The sequence below is a fragment of the Raphanus sativus genome, chromosome 6 (genome assembly GCF_000801105.2).
Source record: "Raphanus sativus cultivar WK10039 chromosome 6, ASM80110v3, whole genome shotgun sequence".
NCBI lineage: Eukaryota > Viridiplantae > Streptophyta > Magnoliopsida > Brassicales > Brassicaceae > Raphanus > Raphanus sativus.
In genome coordinates, this window is record NC_079516.1 from 16,586,728 (window position 1) to 16,611,990 (window position 25,263).

The following is a 25,263-nucleotide window of genomic DNA, read 5'->3' on the forward strand; positions in this document are numbered from 1 at the left end:
TCAAAATTAATCCGCCGCTAATTGTATATTTATGGTGAGTTAATTAGTCTCTTATTTAATTTGGTCAACAAAAAGTAACAATATATTCCAAAACTACAATGTGTATTCTATCCATTCTGCATATTGTGCTTGCTCGATGTTAATTTTACTGCTATCGCCATTTGGATGCCTAGATTAACATATCCTCCATGTAATTTAATGTTGTGGTTATCTATATATAACAATTGAAAATCAGTTAGAACATAACTTTCTTATTTAACACTTAAAGAATTTCATTAAATTAGAGAATAAAACAATCATATTAGTATAAAAATAAACGATGTGATGTGAGGCTTACGCAATAATACTTTTAAAAATTGCAGTGCATACTTTGGTGTCCTCATGAATTACCGTAAATAAATAATTAGTACTAAAAAGTCTAAAATATTGATCGGCATGTAGGAACAAAAAAATATTGATTGGCATGTTTCTCTCATCAAGCTATGTCATGGTCCAGATTCAATTAAGAGAATATGTTTCCCACCTGTCGTTCTGAATAAATAATTCAAAATTTAACATTTATTTGTGTGTTTTTTCTCAATTTCTGTTTCACAGAAGGGAAAAACCTGAAACTTCTAAATATATTTAAAAGTCCATGGACAAATTTCAAGCTAGAAGATTACTACTTCCTCCGTTTCATATTAAGTGTCGTTGTAGAGATTTTTTCCGTTGCAAAATAAGTGTCGTTTTAGCATTTCAATGCAAAATTTATTAATTTTATTCTGCATTTTATTTTTCTATTGGTTGAGATGTATGGGTAACGATGTTTTTGAATGGAAAATATGCAAAATTTAATGATTTCTTAATTCATGTGCACAACTCTAAAACGACACTTATTAAAAAACAGAGGGAATATGAGCTAAACACACCAATCTCTTCATTTCAACTTTGAAATAGTAGTAATTTTGTAAATATGTTGGGAATGTAAATCACAACACCTTGAGCTTGTGTATGAAAACAATGTTCAGTTGATTAAATTTTATAATACCTTTGTATGTTATATAAATTATGTTGAAAGCCTTTACAATATATATACCTTGTGTCCCCATATTTAATCATATTTAAGAATTTAAGATGACAAAATCCAAGATCTTAAGCAACCACATGGGACATGTATAAACCGTCTACCATCAAGTTTACTAAATCCCAAGCTTCCGAAACATAGGAGTACTTAAATTAGGAATTCAGGAAGCAGACGAACTTATCATGGCTACTTTTATGGGGGTAATCAAGTGCATGTCCGAAACAAGTCCACGCTTCGTTCTGTTTTTGATGTAATATACTTCAGCAATTGGATATAGCGGAAACTGAAAACAAACAACGTTCCAAATTTTACATCATAACCAGTCAACGCTTTAACGGCGTTAATATTTTGTTTCCTAAATCATATCTCATGATTTTTGTTTTAAAAAATAATATATATAGTTTTTTCAAAAAAAAATAATAATATATATTAATATGTTTGTATGTGTATGTTGACATGACAAACTTTTATAGTCCTTTTTAACATATAAAGTTTTATAGTCTTGAATGGAAGATATGTTCAATCTTTATTTTTGAAGATGATGAACATATGAACTTTCTGGATTGTTCACTGGCTCTAGTTATTAATATTAATCCAAAGTGGGATAAATAACTAGTAATGGTAATGAAAATAGAGTCTATGTCATCACATGGTATTGCCTTTTAGTGACATGCACACAGAGGGCCACATTGTTAGCTCAATATGGAACACTTCACTTAAATCCAACTTCAATGTCAACACCAGCTTTGGGAACACACAGTTATTTTCGTCTCTTTCTCCATTTTAAAATACGAACAGAACTCCATTATTCAACATAATTATATTATAAACAATGGTTTCACTTATTATTATATTCTCTCCTTTTCTACATAAATTTTTCTTTGATATTTTTAACACATATTAAAAAAGTGAAGGAAATATATGTAAATTGTTAATAATTACATCTCTAATATCCCCTAGACTATATTTGAGAAGTGATTTTGCCACATGTCTTCTCTACAATCGTTTTCACAAAAAAAATTATGACGTGGCTATTAAGATTGATGACATGTCATATGGTTAAATATGACATGGACAAGTACATTTACTAATGATATATATTTTTGGAAATCTTTTTAAAATATGGCAATAACTCATATATTACATCTAATATTGATTTATATTTTTGGTAAACTTTGTGGAATATGGTAATAACTCATAAATCATCACTAAAATAAATATATTCAAATCTGACATTTTGAATTTCGAAATATTATATAATTTTACTTCTATAATTATAAAAATTTTATTACCTAAAATTTTCTAAATTTTCTGAATTAAAAAAAAATAAATCGTAATATCATTAGTTTCTTTTAGATATCTACAAATTATATAAATATTATTTAGTTTTAGTTTTTGATAACTATACAATTTTATATGATTTTTAGTAATTTTGTACAAGTTGATTTAATACATTTAACCAAATGAAATAAATAAATTTTTATCTAAGATTTTAACTTTATATATATACATATATATTCTTAAATATAATTTAAAATAAAAAAAAATATTTTCTCTTAATTTTATGCTTGATTAGTGATATTTATATTAATTATTGGCCAAAATAATAAAATATATAATATTAATAAATTATATTTTAAAATATAAAATATAACTTTTAAAAAATTCATCACTACACATGGTGTAGGAAAACACCTAGATTAATAATTGTAACATGACTACTAAAATTGTTGACATGTCTTATAGATTAATACGACATGGACAATTATATTTAATGTTAATTTATATTTTTGGTAAACTTTTTAAAATATGGTAATAACTCATATATTACATTTATTATCGATTTATATTTTTGGACTTTTTAAAAATATGATAATAACTCACAAATCATCATTAAAATAAATATGTTCAATTATGGTATTTTAAATTTCGGAATATCATTTAAATTAAAAATATTTCAAAAATATATACATATTTTTATAAAATTATAAAAATTAAATCATAAAATCCAATTAAATCGTAAAATCATTAGTTTCTTATATATATCTACAGATTTTATAAATATTGTTTGATTTTAATTTTTGACAATTATGCAATTTCACATATTTATTTAATATATTTAATTAAAATAAATATATAGAAAAATCTACATAAGATTATAATTTTAAATATAGACATCCACGTTCTTAAATATAATTCAAAATAAACAAAATTGTTTTTATCTTAGTTTTAATGTTCAGTTAAATCAAATTTATATTAAAATATTGATAAGAAAAAAAGAAAATTTATAATATTAATAAAAAAAATTAAATATAATTTATATTTATCTATTAAAAATATTTTAAAATTCTTTTACTGCACATGGTGCAGGAAAACACTTAGTTTGAGATAAATAAAATTATTTATAAAATCAGTTCAGTTTACGATTAATTTTTAGCTGAAAAAAATATAATTTACATTTAAATTGTAAAATGACACTTTTTATATAACAAAAATAAAAATTAGAATGACGCTTGTTATGAAAGAGAGAGAGAGGAGCGGTAGTTTTCTAAATATGTTATTAACAAATAAATACAGATATGACATATTTCTTATTAAGTAATTACAGCCATATTTGGACCTACGTATTTCCATGCAGATACTCAGATCGGCACGCCACCAGTATCAATTGGGGTTGGAGGCCTCAGTCCCCCCAGTCTTCTTCTTTTTTTTTTATTTTTTTTTTTGTTGCAAGTACTCCATTTTTTTATTCCATCCCTAAGAAAGACAATGTTTTGAACAAGAGCTGAATTAAATAATTTAAACGACAACAGATTGGAGGTAAACTTTAATTATAAGAAACACATGTGAAGCAGGACTGCAGTTATGACGATTTCCTTGTTTGAGACTTCCGCTAGGAGTCGAAGTGGTGAAACCAGAGTTGAAGATATGAGTCGTGAGATGTTGAAGAGTGCTGTAATCGTCGCTGCCGAGAGACACCTCTCACACGATCCAAACCAAACAACTTTGCTTTAATAAGAATACTGATCTCTTTGATGAGGACCCGAGATGGTTTTGTTGTTGAAGCATGCAATCTCCCATTTCTTTCCTTCCACAGCACATATAAAATAGTTTGAAATAACAAGTAGCAAATATCCCTAACCTTCGTGTTACCTGCTGCGGAAGGTAACCAAGTAGCAAATATCCCCCAGTCTTCTGCCCACAACTCGATCTTCTTTTCTGCTTTCAGTTTTTCTTGCTTCTTGCTTTGTCGTAATTTAGTCTTGATGTTTCTCCGGTTAACTGCATGGATGGTCGTTTTTTCCGACTCCCTTCGAAGTTGATTTGTAATGATGATTATTGTTAGTATTATTTTTAACTACTTAAATTATTCATCTTGACTTTTGTGGTCATCTATTATATATCTTGACTAATAGAACAAAACCACTGAATAATATTGCATAACATTAACAAAAATAGAAATAAATTACATATCCATTTCACACTGAATCTCATATATTCATTTCACATTCACACTCTAGGTATATTTATATAGACGAGATATAATAAATGTATTTAGTTTTTAGTGATTTTGGTTAGAAATTACCAAGTCTCTTTCTCTCCCATTACATCATTGTCTAGGTTTATTGCTCTCACTCTCCTGTGGTCCTTGACCTCTTTATGTTCTCTTATCACTTTCTCAATTTCTTTATATCTCTAAGTGTCTCTATACACCGAAACATTTTCTTGCATCTCCTCGTTTCTTCTCTTCTGGTTGCTTCTTTTACATCTTGATCTCTTCTCTTCCTTCTTTTACATCTTCAACGCAATACAAAACTTGTGGGATAAATACGAACCCTCTATTTCTACTAATATATAGCTTCCCTCTTTTTCAGCCTTATTAATATCACATTTCTTTTTCTATATTCATCTCTTATTTACTTGTTCAATCCAGAGACAGAGAGAAAGCACGCAACTTAAGGGTTAATTTCTTACAACATTAATTGTAGTGTTATACTAATCAAAAAGTAAAAAAAAAAAACCTACAAGAAAATGTCTAACAGGAGATCAAGGCAATCTTCCAGTGCTCTAAGGATTTCCGATGACCAGATGATCGACCTTGTTAGTCAGCTTTGTCAGCTTTTGCCAGAGATTCGTGAACGACGCCGTTCTGATAAGGTATATTACATGGCATAACATGCATTTCTTTTAGCTTCGTCATAGTTTATGTAGTATTTCTTTAAGAAGATTAAATTTGAAACTTTTGACTCCAGACAACATTTTTGTTTTCTTATATGATCAAATGAAAATGTAGAAAAGCCATGTTTGTGTGATGTTCGTGCATGTATGTGGTCTGATGTTATCTCTTAATAATATATTAGGTGTCAGCATCAAAGGTACTTCAAGAGACATGCAACTACATAAGAAAGCTGCATCGAGAAGTTGATAATCTCAGTGAACGTTTGTCGCAGCTCCTCGACTCCGTTGATGAAGATAGCCATGAAGCTTCCGTCATTAGAAGCTTGCTCATGTAACCTTCCAATATATGTACTTCTTATAACTTTTACAATATATATTTATTATATTTGTAATCGTGATTGTCCTTAATATATTTATTATAAACTTCTGAATTTTCGTCCAGCTTGTGACCAAAAAAAAAAATTTTGGACCAGCAATTACACTAATTCCTATTCAATAGTCTCCGAAATATGTGTGTTATCTATTTACATAAACAATGGTAGGGCTTTGAAGGACAAAAATCTGACCACCTCTCAAAATATTGGATACTGGTGTTTAAACTCGATTGTGTCAGTTAAAGATTGAAGAAGGGATTTAGCAAAAAAAAAAAGATTGAAGAAAGGATAAATAAATAAATGGTATTTAAATGGATAAGCCATTATTACTATCTTGGTTTTTAATGGATAAGTGGTATTTATCCATATCTTATCAAATATACAATTTAAAAAACTGTATAATAAAGAAAATAAAAATCCATTACTTCTACAATATGTGAATATCCCCTTGCTATTATTTGAGGAGACCACTAATCAAATTAACCTTTTACTCATGTGGCAACTCCACATTTCACCTCACACTATTTTTTCAAAAGCCCATCATTTCCTAGAATATTTACCTCTCATGCCATTCTAATGGACATATCTTATTAATGCATTTGTCATAATGTGCTTTACGTGATGTGCTTATTTTTAATATCCATGCTAAACCATAAACTACATCGTATATGCCTATTTTATATTTTATTTTTATACAGAAGTTATAATGCTCGCAGGAAATGGCACTTTTATTTGTCTCTTTTATATTTTATATTTATACAGACAAAAACATAATGTATACTTCTTTTATATTTTCGTGATGTATTCTTTCTGACAATAACATAATGTATACTTCTTTTAAATTACGATAAACATAAAATATAAAAATAATAAAATATATATATGTTTTAGCTTATAATATTTAATTTCTTTACGATTCATATGTTTGCTACATCTTATATATATTTTTGTTGCAAGAACATATATATATATATATATAAGAAGTATATATTTATTATTTTTATATTTTATGTTTATCGTAATTTTTATATTTTTTTATTTCTATGATATAACCATAATCATATCCCAAAAAAATGCCAATATTGAATATGAAATCTCGCAAATCATTATATAAAATCTCCCAATTTGGTATGCGAGTCAAGGAATAATTATGGTTGTATCCTGAATATGAAATCTCGCAAAGCATGATTGATTTAGGATTCAATCCCCAATCAGATCGCAATTTTTCCGTATTAACTCAATCACCACCTAATTGTTAGGCTTAATTGATATGATTAGCGATATTTCTTACACTTTTTCATATTTGAGGCATATTTTTAGTTTTTAGTTACCATAATTATAAAAACTCTTTGTGACATCTCCTATATATTATTTTAGAAGCACATGTTATTTACACAATGTCATTTCTTAGGTGGCATCCTCACATTCACTCTCACCCCTGTTTTGATAAAACCCTTTCATTACTATAATAATTACATTATTTTGCCATTGTCAAGTCAGTCTAAATTTTGTTATAACACATGAATCATTGTTATGATCATTAAAGATAATAAAAGATGATTAATTTTTCAATCAATCATTTATGTGTTGACTTTGTTTTTTCATATATAACAAAGTCATGTAGTTTCCATATTAAACCATTCCGTAGAATGTTGTGAGAATTCGGGTTGACCAATTTTTTCATATACAGTTGCGTTTTTCATTTCTTATTCAAAACAGACAAATTTATTAGTAGGTTTGTTTTATAGTAATTGCATTTTTCATTTCTAAAGTGCAATTATATAAGAAAATTTACTGATACTGTATGTATATAAAGTTCGGATACTCAACATTCTGTACCTCATTATCAAATACCTCATTATCAATATGAATAATGCTCATAAACAATATCTATTTTTTAACAATGTGTAAAAACTAATATAGACCAAATAGTAAAATTCCTGTGATTTCAAAAGAGAAATATTTTTTAACAATGTATAAAAACTAATATGGACCAAATAATAAACTATATTTATATCATCAATCGTTATTATAGAAAAATGTCTCAGCGTATTTAGTTCTCGGATTGTCTATAAAGAGAAATATTTCAAGCTCAAACCACAACTTACACATAAACAAAACACTAATAACATAGTTTGTGATCCTTCACTATTACTAAAAAAATTTAACTATGACATATACTCTAACTTGGAAAATAACCTTAACAAAATGATATGAGCCATATTATTAGAGTATATGTGAATCCATAGTTAGCCAACTACAAACGATTAAAGTGTTATTGGTAGTGACACCTAATGAGTCCATACTGTGGGTTTTAACTAATTAGACTAATTTGTTCACATTATATGTTAGAATATTCGTGTGATAAATCTAGGTGACCACTAATTTCAAGACCAAGAAGCTAAATCGTGTGACCACTAATTTCAGGACCAAGAAGCTAAATCAATAATTCGTGTGACCATTAATTTCAAGACGAAGAAGCTAAATCAATTTAAAAAAAAAACATATTCATTTGTTTACTTTACTGTAACCCGAGACGTATATTTGCAAAACCAAGAAGCTAAATCAATTACAAAAAAAAACATTCATTTTTTGACTTTGCATGATTAGAGCATGGTAATGTATTATTTTGCTATGTCATGGGCGAATAAAAGGTAAGTAGATATGCAATGTTATAAATTGTAACCATGAATTTATTTCAGCAGATTACTGCTTTAAAAATGTGATTGATTCAAGTTTTTTTACGGAAAGTGTTTATGTCTAATATATTCAAATAATGTTTCTAAGACTCAAAATTGATTCTATTTTTAAAAACAAATCATGCATTTATTCTTAAATTTGATTGGCAGGTTACCATTTATTTGATATTGTCATCCATGGTCTGAAAGAATTATTTTTCCTAATTATTAATCAATTCGATATTGTCTACATTAATGATGATTCGTTAACATCGTAATTACATATCAAGATTTCCGCACATTAAGTAAAATCGGCGTACTATATATATATTGTCTACACTACATGATCACCTCCATCACAATCTTAACAGCTCAAAAATATCACTCAAAATGCAAAGTTTGAATTTCATCTCTGATGTTTAAGAAATCGATGCTCTCAGAAAGAGGTATATCATTTTAATTTGTAGAAAAGAGTAAATTATTATAATTTTTTTGATAAACTTATTCATTGTTATTTTTTCTATAGGATTGCAAACGAAGAGTTTTGAAGACAATTTTCACTAGATTTAGTGTATTTTCCTATTATCTATGTTCCTTTAATTATTATCATAATAATTCTGTTATGAAAGCAATAGTTCTATTTTATATGTTTTGTCTTTCTTAAATTCATGATAAATTTGTATTGTTTACGAAGTGTTGGTCTCATCCTCTATTTAAACAAACTTTTACATTCAATTTTTTATTAATTTATATTATATTAATCGCAGCATTATACATATATATTCTATTATATCTTACTTTATGTATTTTGAATTTCTAATATCTATAAATTAAAAGTCATATTTTTTTTAAATCACTCATTCCGCGCAGGACGCGGATTATCACCTAGTTATTATGTATTTGGTAAGCGCCGGCTTTACTGCGTCTACAAATTAATGCCTTTGAGGTTGACGAAGTAATAAATTGATTGGTTTGTTATTTAACTATATTCAACCTAAGAGCATCTCCATCTCCATTCTATAATTTATTCCATTTATAGAATAAATAGAGTGATAAATAGAGTAGTGAACAAAAAATAAAACCATTACTCCATTTATAGACATGTGTGGTTCGTGGAGATGAATGTGGGACAAATCTGTTTGGAAAATTTTGGTTTCTGGGCTGCCACGTAACTACGTTGATGTGTTAGAACTTAGAAATGTCCATCACATGAAGAGTTATTATTATTTTTACACGAAGAATTATTACTTTGACGAGAGATTGAAAATACAATATATAGAGTGTGTTATAGTTCTGGGCATTCAGTTTTTGGTTCGGAGTGATTCGGTTTATTTGATTTTTGAATTATTTGGGTTGGGATGTTTAAGAACCGGACATTTTTTGGATCGATTCAGATCGGGTTTCTATTTTTTATAAAACCCAAAGTGAAATCGAATTATAAATAATCCGTGTTTGGTTCGGGTTTAAAGTAAAAAAGTCGAAGAAATCTCAAAAACCCGAATTAAACAAAAAAAACGAAAACTATTCCGGTAATTCAGGTAGTTCGAGTAATTTTTTGAAATTTTTTATTTATAGATTATATTTTATACATATTAAAATTAAAAATAATTAATATTTTTAATATATTCAAAATATTTGAATATCCATTCAGTTTTTGATTCAGTCCCAATTCGGTTTCGATTTTTGGATTTAGAAATATAAAACCCGTTCGGACTTTTGTAATTTGTGCTCCAGTTGTGGTTTCGTTTTTTTTTTGGGTTCGATTTCGGTTTGGTTTTTAGGTTTCGGATAATATATCCGTGTGTTAGACTAGTGTGTTAGGTAAATGGCAGTAGGGTAAAAATTAACAAAATAGTAATGATGCCATTTATTGCCATTAAATGATGTATTTGTTTATTTGATTTCGATTATATGACATTTCATTTGGACATAATATGTTGGATTTTTATATGGACCGACTTAACAAAACTAAACCAAACTTAAAAAAAAAAACTAAAACTGAACTTTAAAGTTAAGATCTTAAACTTTAAACTACACAAATCTAACAAAATGTAAAGCATGAATGTAATTTTAAAAAATATACAACGACAAACCAGAAATTAAGGGGGCATCTAACTTGAGACTTTAGGGGGTGCACAACACTACTAATCTATCTAGTTTCTTTGTATTTTCACATACAAAACCTTAAATATTTATAAAATTACGGGTGCAAATGCCACCATAGTCTTTGCACTGGCTTCGCCCCGATGTCAGACTGGCAAAGTAATAGCGATGCATAACTGAACAAGTTTAATTAGAACTCGATGTACGTGGCTCTCAATCCGGACCGTCTCCACTACGTGACTGGTCTCAAGGGGTATGGGTTGCTTTGGCAACTTCAAAATACTCACTTGGAGCATCAATCATGGATTGAAGTTCACAACCGGCTCTCAACTAGAATGATCAGATGGAATCAGCAGACTAACTCAGCTTGTACTTTTTGCAAACGGTGATTAGAGCTGGACATTTTATCTGTTAAATATTTTATTCGTTAAATTTGACTCGATTTGTTATCCGTTGCTATTCAATTCAAAAAATTCGGGATATTCGTAAGCTTGTACTTTTTGCAAACGGTGATTAGAGCTGGACATTTTATCTGTTAAATATTTTATTCGTTAAATTTGACTCGATTTGTTATCCGTTGCTATTCAATTCAAAAAATTCGGGATATTCGTAAGCTTTCGAAGCAAAACAAATACTAAATTCAATATCCGTAAAAATCGAAGCAAATCACAAATACTAAAATTTTGGAAAGCGAATATCCGATCCGATCCGTTAATACATAAATACATGTATATTTTGATTATATTTAAAATTTTAAAAGTATAAAATTATATAATTATTATTTAACATATGATTTGACAGATTCTATTCACATTATTACTTATATAAAAATATTACATAAAAGGATGAGAAAACACTTATGACAATTATTAATTTTTCTTAAGTTTTGTGTTATTATAATTGTTAGCTAAGTTTAAAAATTTTCAAAATATGTAGATCATTATATCTTTTAGTTTTTATCTATTATACCATGCAAAAAAATATTTTACAAAACAAATTTATATCGAATTTTTAAGATTATTTGTATTAATCAAAACAAATAAGATATCTGTAACTATCCGCAAATATCTATTTATTTTTTGAATTTCCGTTTTTCCGAATATCCGTATTTTCCCGAAGCAAAGCAAATCGAAAAATTAGATTCCGTAACATTCGAAGTAAATCATAAATATCTTTAAAAATCCAGATATCCGATCCGTGCCCAGACCTAACGGTGATGGAGACCGTGATCATTTAACTTTTTTAATGTGGGTTCACCAGCGACGTCTGCATGGGTTAATCCCAAAACTGCTCGGTTCACGTTACTCCAACAGCTGGTCTACGATCATGGAGCTTCTGGTGGATAGGCTTCATGACAAGTTACAACTATTTCTGCTTCGTTATACTTTCCCAGCAACCGTCCGTTCAGTTTGGCGAGAACGTAACTGAAGGAGACATGGTGAAACATCTCAGACAGTGGTGCAGATGCAAAGCTACTTAGCTACATTGACAAACTTGTGAGAAATAGAATCTCTACAATCACGATGATGGGAAGAAAGGGATTTGATGATGCCATGGGAAGATGGTTTGCTTCAAGATGAAACATAATCGTTCTTTTGAAGTTTTATCTCTCTAATCAAACTTTAAATTAGGATGCATTTTTTTTTGGTAAGAAGGTTTTTTTTTTTAGTTGAAAAATTCAACATTCATTCATTAAAAAAAACTGTAAAATTTTTTTCCTAAAAATTTTAAAATTTTTAGAAATTTATTTTCATGTAATTATTTCTTAAAGTTTTAGAAATTATATGCTAATTCTTCACTTGTCTATGCTTAGGGACGGTTTACATTTGAATTACCACCTTTATCACAATCAAAAACCTCTTTACATATGTACAATAAATTCTATAGAGGCAAGAAAACTCTAAAGCACTCAACACACAAACCTGAATTAAAACAAACAAAACGAAGAGCAAGGTTCTCTGTTGTGTGTGTATTCAAACAGCTAATCACAACAAACAGGACATCTAACGAGTCCATTCTCATTACAATCAGGACATGTTTGAAAACCATGCTCTCTATCTTCCTTTACACTTTCACCATCTTCATTGTACACTTTGCAGCTCCCTGAACATCTCTCACATGGCACAAACCTTATATCTCCACAAGCCTCACATTCTTTCCCATTACCATTTTTATTCTCTTCAACCCTGTCACACCCTTCTAAAACCTTCTCGAGCTTCCCATCTTCATTCAACTTTCGAATCTCCTCTGCTCCACCAAGATACTTCCTCCCCAAGAAAACTCTAGGCAAGGTGATCCCAACACCATTATTGAGTTTACCCTCTAGTAACTCCTTGAGCTCGTCTTTGTAACTCGAATGCATCGAAACATCACGCTCATCCACCCTAACCCCGAGGCTTTTTAGTATAATCCGGACATCACAGCTTTCTTCATATGTCTTCCTTACACCTCTAAGGCTTGTGAAGTAGAGTATCACATTACCGTTCTCCTTGGAACGTTCACAATCACCATGACAAGCAACATCAAACGAGAAGCTCCTAACGTGACTAGTTGATGGAAGAGAGCTAATGGAATCTTCAAGTCCATCCATCATCTCCCACGTGTTGATCGTTTCTGGCTCTCCAGGAGGCGTCAAGATTGGAGTCTTGGGGACAATCTTGGGGATCTTCTCGTTCATCATACTCGACCATACTTTAGCTTCCATAAGCTTAGCTTGCTTTTCCTTGTCTCCATCTTCTTGTCGGTTCTCTCCAGATTGGTCGGCGACAAGTTTCCCTGTGACATCTGCCAAGTGTATGCGGCTATGCCCGAAAGAGGAGTAGCAGAGCTTGAGAGATCCGAGGGTGGAGGAACCGAGAGCCACCATGTCTTCGGATTGTTGCGGTGGGCGGTGCACCGAGTTGCTACTTGGCGTGTCCACCGGAGAATATCCTTGCCGGCAGTGGAGGCAACGTTTACGGTGCTTGGAGCTCGTACAGCCCATAACGAAAAACAGAGGATCTGACCAAAATAGAGGATTTTTTAGATCATAACGAAAACAGAGGATTTGACCAAAACAGAGGACTGGACCAAAACAGAGGATTGGATCAAAACAGTGGAAACTGAATAAAAGCCAATACGAGAAATAAAATGAACAAAATCAAATGATGTATCAAATCAAGGACATGGACATCAGAATAATCATAATGATCATCGGAATCGTAAGTCAGCCTCGTGGTTTGATTGCAAAATCTATGTCCAAGAAGGAGAAGAAAGCAAGAATGTGGCGTTCTTGAAAAGAGAAAAAAAAATCAAGAACTTGTTTTAGATTGTTTTTGATTATTTATAAGGTCTAGAGAAACCTTTTTTGCCATTTGATAGTACTTCTCTGCATGGACTCCTCTTCTTCCTGCCAGTCGTTCCCTTGGAGGAGGGTTTCTTTTACCTTTTTCAGATTTTACTTAAATTAGGAACAATATCTACTGGTTTTAGAAAGAGTTTATAAATTTATTTTATACATTCACTTGTCATATCTTAGAATTTCCCACCTTTCACCTTCATATTTCCAATTTTCCAGGGGTATATTGTTTTCTTAAGAAATCTCTTCAGCTTTACATTAAAAATAGTTAGAAAATTACTTCTTTATTTTTTATCACCAGTTTGCAAATTACTGAAAAACCCAAAAAATCCCATTGAGTTTTGTATAGTATATTACGAAACATAAATAGGAAACCTTAAATTTCCTTTTGCACTAGTAGAATATGTCATGTAAGAAAAGATTGTTGTGCTCAGTATCATTGTGCAAGCATTGTCTCCCACTTCACTTTACACTAACTTTAAAAATTCATGATGGGTAGCTGCCCCTTCCACAAACAACATATAGCTTCACCACTGGTCATGAATGGTGACATGTATAAAGAAACACCATGTGTATGTGCACTACTGTATTTGAGACACCATTTGTTGTAAATATTTTTTTTATAAATGATTTGTTGAAAATAATTATCTAGTTGTTTTATATTAAAAGAGTAGTTTGAACTTGTTACTTGTCCGAACTGAAACAATAATGAGAGTACTCTAAACCATGGCATCTAATCTATTAGGAGCACAATTGGAATGTTTTTACTCGCTGTTTCATTTCAAGCTACGTGCTATCATCATACACTGATCACTGCAACTCTGCTAGTCAGAAATGTTGTAACATGCAAGCGCATGCTGCACGTGACGAATAAGTCAAGGGTTTGACAAGCATCACACAAAGTATTAGCATATCTTATTTACATAGTTGAATTAATCAAATTATATTACGAAATTTTTATTATGTTTTGATCCTTCTAAATATAGATTGAAGAGAAACGCGGACAGCAACATAAATTCATAATATCTTTTTTTTAAAAACATAAATTCATAATATCTTTAAGAAAAAAAAACATAAATTCATAATATCTTTTTTTTAGTGAAGAACATAAATTCATAATTTCCATCAAAAGAAAAGTAAACGTGAGAGAACTCTTATGCTAGCTATTCTTTAGCGACCTACCTTGAACTAATCCACAATTTTCTCCTTTTCACTTAAAATATTTTCTTTTTGCAACGCATCTATATGAACTCCCTTCTCCTAGAAACTAAAATCATCAGAAATTTCTAAAAATTACAAAAAAACAAAAAAAACATTTAAAGAAAAAAAAAAGAATAAGAAAATGGTTAATAAAAATGTACTAGCAATATGTCTGATGTTTCTAGTAGCATCAAGTGTGGTGTACGAGGCGCAAGGAACGTTCTTGCTAAAGATGTACTTGAGGAGGAAATTCGTACGAAGGGCCACGGACTTTACACCATTCGCATGCAACGGTATGTTACTTTTGACGAGTACACTTCGTCGTGGGTGTCCCGCGACTAGAGAGTTCAAGAAATTCTTTTCACTCTTCACGTCTTACGTGAAATTCATCAGCAATGCCTCGGCCACATCGAAAAGCACAGATACACAGATCACATCACAAGTTGATGGCCTAGCCAGTGCTATGTCGGAATTAACTGCTGTTAAAGGCAGAGCACCAGTAAGTACCTACACACCGGCCGTAACGTTCCTATAGTATTTATTTAGATTATGTTTTTGTTAATGAGTGAGTGAAGAAGTCGCACATCAATAGACAATCAACAAGTTTTAAGTTGGAGGCTTATAATAATTTTGAATTTAACAATTTTTACTGATTTTCTTTTTTGAACAGTCAAATACGGATTTTAGAGATGCAATGCTGTCAATGGGAAAGACTTTGATTGAGCAGAAGAAAAGTGGTTCACAGAGTATGACATTTCAGCAAAGGAAAGGGTTGGTCGTGGCTATGGTGCATTGGACTAAAACGATCGCTATATTGGTGAAAACGGCTGTGGAGTTGAGAGTAGGAAAGTCGATGGATATATCGAAGCTAGGGCTTGACGTTGATGTTAACTCCATTGTTGAAAATGGAAGTGAAAGAACCCAAACTGGTTCTTCAAACACCAACACCGGAGGCGAAAGCGACGTTTCCACTTCCGGAAGAGTCACAACCACCAGATCAGAAAGCAATACTAAAACAGGATCAAACATTCAAATTGGTGTAAGCACCGAAACTGGTTCTTCAAATCATAAAAACGGAAGTCAAAACAGCGGTTCAGCACCATAAGTCACCCTCCGTTGTCTAAACTGGAAAATCTCTGTCGAAGAAGAAAAGAAATAAATGTCGTGTTTTAGAAAATCCTCTGTTTCTCTATGTAATCCTTTATATATCACTTCATCCCTTTTCTTAATAGTTGACATTTTAGAGAATCTTTTTTGGTTCCACATTAGATGACATTTTTAATTTTCAATTATCCATATTAATTTATTAACAATTTATGTTACAACTAATAGAATTATATTGTCTATTTTATTATTGGTTCAATTGTGATTAGATGAATTATTAATGATGTTTTTATTTAGAATAAAAGCTAAATATTTTCTTAATTTAAGTGCTTGATCCTAAAATGTCATCTATTAAAAATGGAGGGAGTAATTGAAAATGGAGGGAGTAACTGAGAGGCATTATAACATGTGAGCTATAATATGTGTCATGCTTAAAATGATTTTTAGAGTCCTTAGAAAATTAAGTTAGTACATCTAAATATATATTATATTTCTCTTTAAAATACTGAAAACTAATTAATAATATAAAAATCATTATTTTTTTAATTTTTTAAATAAAAGTTACAAACTTAATTAACAAGATTAATATATATATATATAAATATATATATATATATATATATATATATATATATATGATAATTAATGATTTTTAATAATAAAAAATTGATAACAATTTAGGATTTTGAACTTAATTAATGTGATTAAACTATATATGAATATGCATGATTTTGAATAATAAATTTCATATTAACCATATAAAAATATAGATTTTTCGTATATGTTACATTCTAATTTTTTTTAAATGACTATAAATTACTAAAAATGTTAAAAATCCGGAACTAAAAGTTATTTGATATATATTCTTATTATATATTTTTTAAAAATTAAACTGTATACAATTTAGAAGTATTTTATTTTATAAATTTTAGCAAGTATTGATAAAATTTAAATACTTTTTATAATTTGAATTTGATAGAATTATTAATATATATTTTATATATTTTTGTTAATATTTTCTTTAAAAAAATTATTTATATAATAAATATTTTATAAAATATTTACTCCGTGCAGAACACAAATTATTATCTAGTACTGATTTTTTATAAAGTATAAATAAACCTCTTTTGACATTTGGTAGTAATGCATTGGTTCCTCTAGACATGGGCGTTCGGGTACCCATTGGTATTCGGATCGGGTCTTTTGGATTTTCAGGTTTTTGGATTTACGGTCCTAGGTTCCACACTAAAATTTTATTAGTACGGGTCGGGTTCGGGATAATAACACTTCGAATTCTGTTTAAAATTGTATTGCATCGTAAAACCCATAAAATAACCATATATCATACGGATTCGGGTTATATCGGTTCGGTTCGGATATAACCGAAATAAAAAACAAAATTTTTGAAGCAAAACATAAAGAAAAATGTCTAAATTAAATAAAAATTAATCTATCACACATAAAATTGATAAAGTAACAATAAAATATTAAATCGAGCTTGAAAACAAACATCATGGATAAACAATAAGTATTGTTTTATAGAGAGTACACTTGTTATTTCAATAAGCAAATTATAAAATACTTATTTATAACTAATTGTGTACTTAAAGCATTTAATAAAATTTTAATATTTATTATTATATATCATACTACCACATATATTGAATTTAATAATTGAAATACTTATATATATATATCTATATATATATCAAAAAAATATATATATATTGACTATTAATTTCGGATTTTTCGGGTTATCCATTCAGATTTGGTTAATAACACTTTGGGTTCGGATTTTTTTATACCATCCTACAAGACCCGTCGGGATATTTTTACATTTCAAATCGGATAATGAGTCGGGACTTGTGGTTCGGATTCGGTTTGAATTTCGGGTTAAAGATTTTATGCCCAGGCCTAGGCTCCTCCTTAGGGTTCCTTTTCCTGATTTCTTTTTTTTGTGAACTCAGATAATATTTTTTTTATATATCAGATTCGTTGAAATAGGAATAATATTTGTTACCACATACTTTCATAATTTTATTTTAGACTAGCTCATAGACTTTCACCAAGAGAGCTTCCACTTGGAAAGATGTTGAACCAGAGGGACTCTTCCACTAGGACTGATCGAGCTTCCACCAGTAAAGGGGATTCTACTTCCATTAGAGCTTGAACTCCCTTTTTTTACTCGTTGAATGTTCCATGGAAGAAAAGTTTTTTTTTGTGCTCAGTACAATTGTGTTTGTGATTGGAACAAGCACTGTCTCCCACTTTACCTAAAACGTCACAAGATGTGCCTCTTCCTTCATGGCCGAAGCATGTGCTATAGTAACGGCTCTTAGGAAAGCCTCTTTTGGCGAGAATCCCAGAAGAACTATTATGTCCTCCCGGATGAGAAGGAGTCAAATAAGATACATGGCATTACTAACACTAGATTTTCGCATTATCTATTTCAACTTCGTCCCTCGTTTAGCCAGATATATGTCTCGCCAAGAATGCACTAGTTTACCTCTAGCAACTTCTGTGGACTTCTTAGGTTCGGTCTAATCATCTCCGTTGACCCAAAATTGTTATAAGTGATGAATAAATTAGTATACGCATCAAAATACTGGGGAATGAATCGATGTTGGGATATTGTAAGTTTAGTTTATATGTATACATATAAACATATACATATTAGTTTTTTTTTTTGGGTGGTTACAACCTAATTTCCCTAATTATTAATAGAGACAATTATCAATAGATAATCTTTAAATTTTTCTCTGGTTGATACAATTTTTTTTTGTGTCTTTCGAGAGAAAGGCAAACCATCTCTCAATTTGTTTTTCCCATTTTATTTTTATCTTCTTCTTCTTCTTCTTCTTCTTCTTCTTCTTCTTCAACTTCAATGTCGCCACTGTAAAACCTTAGAAGATAGAAGTCGTCCCACACCTTCCACCTCCAAACTCGACGAAAATGACCAAATTTTATCTTTGCCAACTCTGTCTCCTCCTCTCTCTACTCAATTTCGCCGCTTTTCAGGACGACGTGACGATCATGCATTCCTTCAAATCCTCCCTGAACATCACAAAATACCTCAACTGGTCAGACTACGACCCTTGCAAATGGGACTCCGTCTACTGTGACGCAAGAAAACGCGTCACGAAGATACTGCTCAAACGTAGGAGCATCCCGCCTGATCTCGGGAAACTCACCGAGCTCATCGTCCTTGATCTCTCCTCGAACGAAATCTACGTTTGTTCATCTCTAAAAAAACCGTAGAAAAAAACAATAACCTTTCCGACTGTCACTATCACATAATCATATATAATGCAAATCAGTTTATATGGCTGCACAACTAAGAGTTTTACACTTGATGGACTAGCAGCTTGGCTTCATTGATAAGATTATTTATTACTAACTAATATTGTTTGAATCTTTATTTGAAATGTGCTCAAGTCCTTGTGGATGCTGGAGCAAATGCCAATGCAGTTTACAAAAACATCCATTGCATTATGCTGCTGGTTAGGAAGGAAAGTGTGTGTAAGCCTTCTTTTGGAGAATGGTGTCGCAGTGTAAGTTTGCCAATGGAAGATCAGATTAGATTACAATTTTTTTGTCTCAAGTGTTCTGTATTATGGTGTTGTTTTATTGTTTGCAGCACTCTACAAAAGACGGACAGTAAAACTCCAATTGATTTGGCGAAGCTTAACAATCATCTCGATGTGGCGAAGCTACTTGAGAAGGACGCTTTCCTCTAGGAGCTTTGATAACATGTCTTGTGACTCTTCTGTGTTCTGAAATAGTGTTACAGACCATTGTCTTCTATTGACCTTCATTTTTTTTTCGTTCATTAATATATATGGGAAAAAGAACACAAACCAGAAAGAGTAAATATATAATTTTAGTGGTTATGCAATGAAGTATTTTTGTTCTTGAATTTGTTCACTATTTTCGTTTCTAGGTTCTTCTCTTTTTATATGATTAAAAAGTTAACTTCCTAGAATTAAATTAAAGATCTACCTATGTTTTCATTTATTTTTAGAATGAAATTCCACGCAAGTGATATAAAATTTCATAATACATCAAATATAGTATTTTTTTAAAAAACATTTGTAACATAGTGACATTCAGTCGTTTTAATTTTGTATGTTTGTAAAACGGATATGAATTTTGAGATGGATTTTAAAAATTTGAGATTTTTCTACTTAGAAAACACCAAGTTAGAAATGTTATTAATAGTTCTCAAAATTCTAAAGATTTAATTTCTAGAAATTAATCTATTTATAACATTTCTAAATTATTTTTCTAAGTAGAAAACTATTAATAACTTCTGTGAAGTTTGATACTAAATATTGCTATATACATTGTTTTAAACTTACTATATGCTTAATTAAATATAATATATTGCATGTTTTTATATAATGTCTGATAAATTATGAATTAAAAATATATATTAATTTAATTATTTTTCTAACAACTTAAGAAAAAATATAATAACTTCATTATTTTTTTCACAATTTTGTTCCGTACAAAAGACACGGATCTCTACCTAGTTAATTAAATTGTATTACAAATTTATATTATAATTTGATCTTTCTAAATATAGACTGAAGAGAAACGCGGACACAACAACATAAATTCATAATTGCTGTCAAAAGAAAATAAAACACGAGAGAACGACCTCTCATATGCTATTCTCTAGCGACCTTAAATTAATCCACAATTTTCTCCTTTTCACTTAAAATATTTTTTTTCAAAGCATCTATATAAACTCAGTTCTCCTCCAAAGTAAAATCATCCAAAAATTAAAAAAATAAAAAAGAAAGAAAAACATTTATGTAACACAAAAAAAGAGAGGAAAATGGCCAATAAAAACGTACTAGCATTATGTCTGATATTTCTAGTAGTATCAAGTGTTGTCTACGAGGCGCAAGGACATTTCTTGCTAAAAATGTACTTGAAGAGGAAATTTTTAGGAAAGGCAGGGGACTTTACACCATTCGCATGCAAAGGTATGTTGTTATTGATGAGTAGACTTCAACGTGGGTGTCCCGCGACTGAAGGGTTCAAGACTTTTTTTTCACTGTTCACGTCTTACGTGAAATTCATCAAAACGGCATCGACCACATCGGAAAGCACCGATACTCAGCTAACAACAAAAGTTGATGCCCTCACAAATGCTATATCTGTATTGACTGGTGCTAAAAGCGGAGTAAGTACCTATACCGTAACACCGTAACGTTCATATAATATTTTAAGTAATTAAGGACATCAGCAATGGTTGGTATCTTAAGGAGTGCCTCACAAATTCATTTTAATATTCTGCGAGTAGTAATTACTGCCATTTGACATGTATGTCAATCGGTTACTCAAATATATGCGAGAATTTCAAATGAGAGACTCCCCTTGTTTTTCTCTTTATAGCCTAAGACATTTGTATTAGGAGTATCTTAACATGAAGTCTCTTATCAGTTAAATACTATTCTCTCCGTTTCAAACTATTCAATGTTTTAGAAAAAAAAATTGTTTCAAAAAGATATACTTTTTATTTTTCAATGCAATTTTTAATAGATAATAATGATAAATTATAGATTTTAAGAAAATTAATTGTCTTTACTAAATTTTGATTGGTTAAAAGTTATAAGAAAAAATTAATCACAAAAAATTATACATTTAATGCTAAAATTTAATGTATTTTATTAATAAGTGTGAAAAACCCAAAACATGAATTAATTTGAAACGGAGGGAATAATATAATCAGTGAGAGACTATGGTTAGAGAATTTCCAAAGTGGATTGTTTTAGATTTTATTTTTTACTGATCTTTGTTTTGTAACAGTCGAATTCAAATTTTAGAGAGACCATGCTGTCAATGGGAAAGACTTTGATGGAGCAGAAGAGGAGTAGTTCAGAGCGCATGACACTTCAGCAAAAGAAAGTGTTGGTCGTGGCTATGGTGCAATGGGCTAAAACGGTAGTTACATTGGTGAAAACAGCCGTGGAGACAGCAGGAAAGTCTATCGATGTATCAAATCTAGGGCTTGACGTGGATGTTAACGCCGTTGTTGGAAGTGGAAGTAATGAAAGCCCACAAAGCGGTTCCCCTGGCAGTAATAGTGATAGTGGGACTACAAGTGGAAGCCAAAACACCGATTCCACTTCCACTGGAAGCAATACTAATTCAGGTTCAATCACTTACGATGACACTACCGGCGAAGGTTTAGGCAGTCCGAGTGGAAGTCCCACAGGCAGTGCATGTGGCTCAACTCCTGCTAGTGCTGAAGTATCTGAAAATGAAAGCTCAAGTGCTAAGGGAGATTCGTCTACTATGACACAATCCACCGGTACAACTACAAACAGCCCGAGTGGCACAACCACAGGGAGTCCAAGTGAAAGTCCCACGGACAGCCCGAGTGTACAACCACAGAAAGCCCTAGTGAAACAACTACAGAGAGCCCAGGTGGAAGTTCCACGGACAGCCCGAGTGGCACAACCACAGAGAGCCCGAGTGAAAATCCCACGGACAGCCCGAGTGGCACAACCACGGGGAGCCCAAGTGAAAGTCCCACGGATAGCCCGAGTGGTACAACCACAGAGAGCCCTAGTGAAACAACCACAGAGAGCCCCAATGAAAGTTCCACGGACAGCCGAGTGCACAACCACAGAGAGCCCGAGTGAAAATCCCACGGACAGCCCGAGTGGCACAACCACGGGGAGCCCAAGTGAAAGTCCCATGGACAAATCGAGTGGTACAACCACAGAGAGCCCTAGTGAAACAACCACAGAGAGCCCAAGTGAAAGTTCCACGGACAGCCCGAGTGGCACAACCACAGAGAGCCCGAGTGAAAATCCCACGGATAACCCGAGTGGCACAACACGGGGAGCCCAAGTGAAAGTCCCACGGACAGCCCGAGTGGTACAACCACAGAGAGCCCTAGTGAAACAACCACAGAGAGCCCAAGTGAAAGTTCCACGGACAGCCCGAGTGGCACAACCACAGAGAGCCCGAGTGAAAATCCCACGGACAGCCCGAGTGGTACAACCACAGACAGCTCGAGTGGTACAACCACTGACAGCCCGAGTGGAAGTCCCACAGACAGTCCGAGTGGAAGTACCACGGACAGTCCGAGTGGAAGTCCCATGGACAGCAATTCTGGTACAACCACAGACAGCCTGACTGGTACAAACACGGAAAGCCCGAGTGGAAGTCCCGCAGACAGCTCTTCTGGTACAACTACGGGCAGCCCGAGTGATACAACCACTGACAGCCCGAGTGGTACAACCACTGACAGTCCGAGTGGAAGTCCCACGGATATCCCGAGTGGAAGTTTTACGGACAGTACTGGTATAACCACTGACAGTCCGAGTGGAAGTCCCACGGACAGCCCAAGTGAAAGTCCCACAGATAGCCCTTCTGACTCAAAATCTGCTAGTGGTGAAAACTCTGCCAAAGAAGTCGAAATTCAAACATCCAAAGAAGCAAGGTCGTTCATTCATGCCTTAGAGAAGAAGTACGCAGGAACAGTAGAACTCGATACGTTCTTCGAGAAACTCAAGACTTCCATGTCTGCTTCCACAAAGATATCTAACACTGACGAAAAACGTTTCGTTTCTAAAATGAATTCTGCTGTTAGTTCTGTGTCCGAAGCCGCATCTACTGTTAGTTCAAAGTTAGCCAAATCACCAGAGGTACATATGAAAAAAAAAAAAAATTCAGCTAATATTATATTTTTTTTGATTAAAATAGTCTCATTTTTTTCTGGTGCCTTAGGCGAAGAGCCGCATGAAATCTTCCAAAGAACAATTGATGAAGACTTTCAAAGAACTAGAAGACCTTAACAGTAAAATAGTGAGCGAAAATAAAGGCAAAACAGTGTCGTCCACACAACACTCAGAGCTTAAACAGGCACTCAGTAAATGGGAACAAGTCACCACCCAGTTTGTGGAGAATCTTACCTCTTCAAGTTCTTCATCTTCATCTTCATCTTCCTCTCAGTCTCAGAAATCTCAACAGTCTAAACAATCTCATGAGTCTCAACAGTCTCAGCAGGGCAGTACCATGAAGACTCAGACCAATTGATGCGACTCAAATCATCAAGAAAGACAAACTAGTACAGCCATATATGATAATTAGTAACCAACTAGAGGTTTTTGTTTCTTTCAATAAGACTAATTAGATCGGTGTAGGCAAGCAATGTCTACCTATAGACCGACGTATGCAAATAATGTATACTGTATGCGCTCTCTCTGTGCTTTACAAAGAGAAGTAAGCGAGACACAAAAGGGATTTTGAATAGTTTTTTTTTTTGTGTTCCTACCTATATGTTTTTTTTCTTAACTTTGTACTCTTATGATCATGGTAGTTTCTAGAGGACTAGTGGTTACAAATTTAATTGTGGAAAGGAATTAAAAAAAGGATATTATCATCTTACATTCTAATATAATAGATTCATGAAAATTTATCTAAATAAAATAATAAATGTTGGATGCAATTTATTCAGTTAACTCATATATCATTTACATGAACAATAACAAAAATACTTTTTTTTTAAAGAATGTTAAATTTATCTAAACAAAAAAACTTCTGTACAATGAGTGTGATTTCCAAGCATAGTGTTTATGAATAACTCACAAAACCAGAAAACTAGTAACTGAACTTGTTATCTTGTATCAAACAAAAGCCTCATGGCATGGCATCCTCGTATGCATCCCCTGAATGAGGAGATTCGATTCCAGACCATCTTGTCCACTGAAAGTTTTAATTAACAACTAGATTCTGACCAGAACTTTCAAAGAGTGGGTACTTTTTTTTTTTTTTATAAATTTAATTTTTATATTTTTTTCTTTGTAATTATATCTGTGTTCGTAATTATATTTGTGTATAAATCTTAATGAAAAATCTATTTTATAAAATAATAGCAATTTAAAAGTTAATCCGGCATACATTGGTTTCTTTGTAACTATATGCCCGTCTACTTGTTTCTTTGCACTACAAAAAAATGTCTGTTTTACATCATTTGTTTATAATATTTACATTAGTTATAAATGATGCAAATGAATTTTGTATCACTTAAATAAATGACTCTGAAAGTGGTGATGCAAATAATTTACATCATTTTATTAATAACTGATGTAAAAATAATAAATATTGACATCGATTATTTTAATTGATTTAGATATATATCAATTGTAAAAAATGATGTTAATATTCATATCAGCTTTTTAAAATGATGTTAGTATTGAAATC

The 25,263-nt window shown here is 31.6% G+C and overlaps 3 protein-coding genes across 3 annotated transcripts; 2 read left to right on the forward strand and 1 right to left on the reverse strand.

Annotated features, from left to right (window-relative positions):
- Nucleotides 1-4,691: 4,691 nt before the first annotated feature.
- LOC108810532 (transcription factor PRE5-like) lies at nt 4,692-5,681 on the forward strand. Its single transcript, XM_018582638.2, has 2 exons — nt 4,692-5,221; nt 5,425-5,681. The coding sequence occupies exons 1-2, from the start codon at nt 5,096-5,098 to the stop codon at nt 5,575-5,577; spliced, it is 279 nt and encodes a 92-aa protein (XP_018438140.1). The 5' UTR covers nt 4,692-5,095; the 3' UTR covers nt 5,578-5,681.
- Nucleotides 5,682-12,241: 6,560 nt separating this feature from the next.
- On the reverse strand, nt 12,242-13,600 carry LOC108810998 (uncharacterized protein At3g28850-like). Its single transcript, XM_018583066.2, has one exon. The coding sequence runs from the start codon at nt 13,378-13,380 to the stop codon at nt 12,379-12,381; it is 1,002 nt and encodes a 333-aa protein (XP_018438568.1). The 5' UTR covers nt 13,381-13,600; the 3' UTR covers nt 12,242-12,378.
- A 1,476-nt stretch (nt 13,601-15,076) lies between these two features.
- LOC108839057 (uncharacterized) lies at nt 15,077-24,335 on the forward strand. The gene is made up of 5 exons (XM_056987023.1): nt 15,077-15,342; nt 21,142-21,229; nt 21,856-22,858; nt 22,945-23,705; nt 23,788-24,335. Exons 1-5 carry the CDS (start codon nt 15,077-15,079, stop codon nt 24,094-24,096), a joined length of 2,427 nt encoding a protein of 808 aa, XP_056843003.1. The 3' UTR covers nt 24,097-24,335.
- Nucleotides 24,336-25,263: the final 928 nt, after the last annotated feature.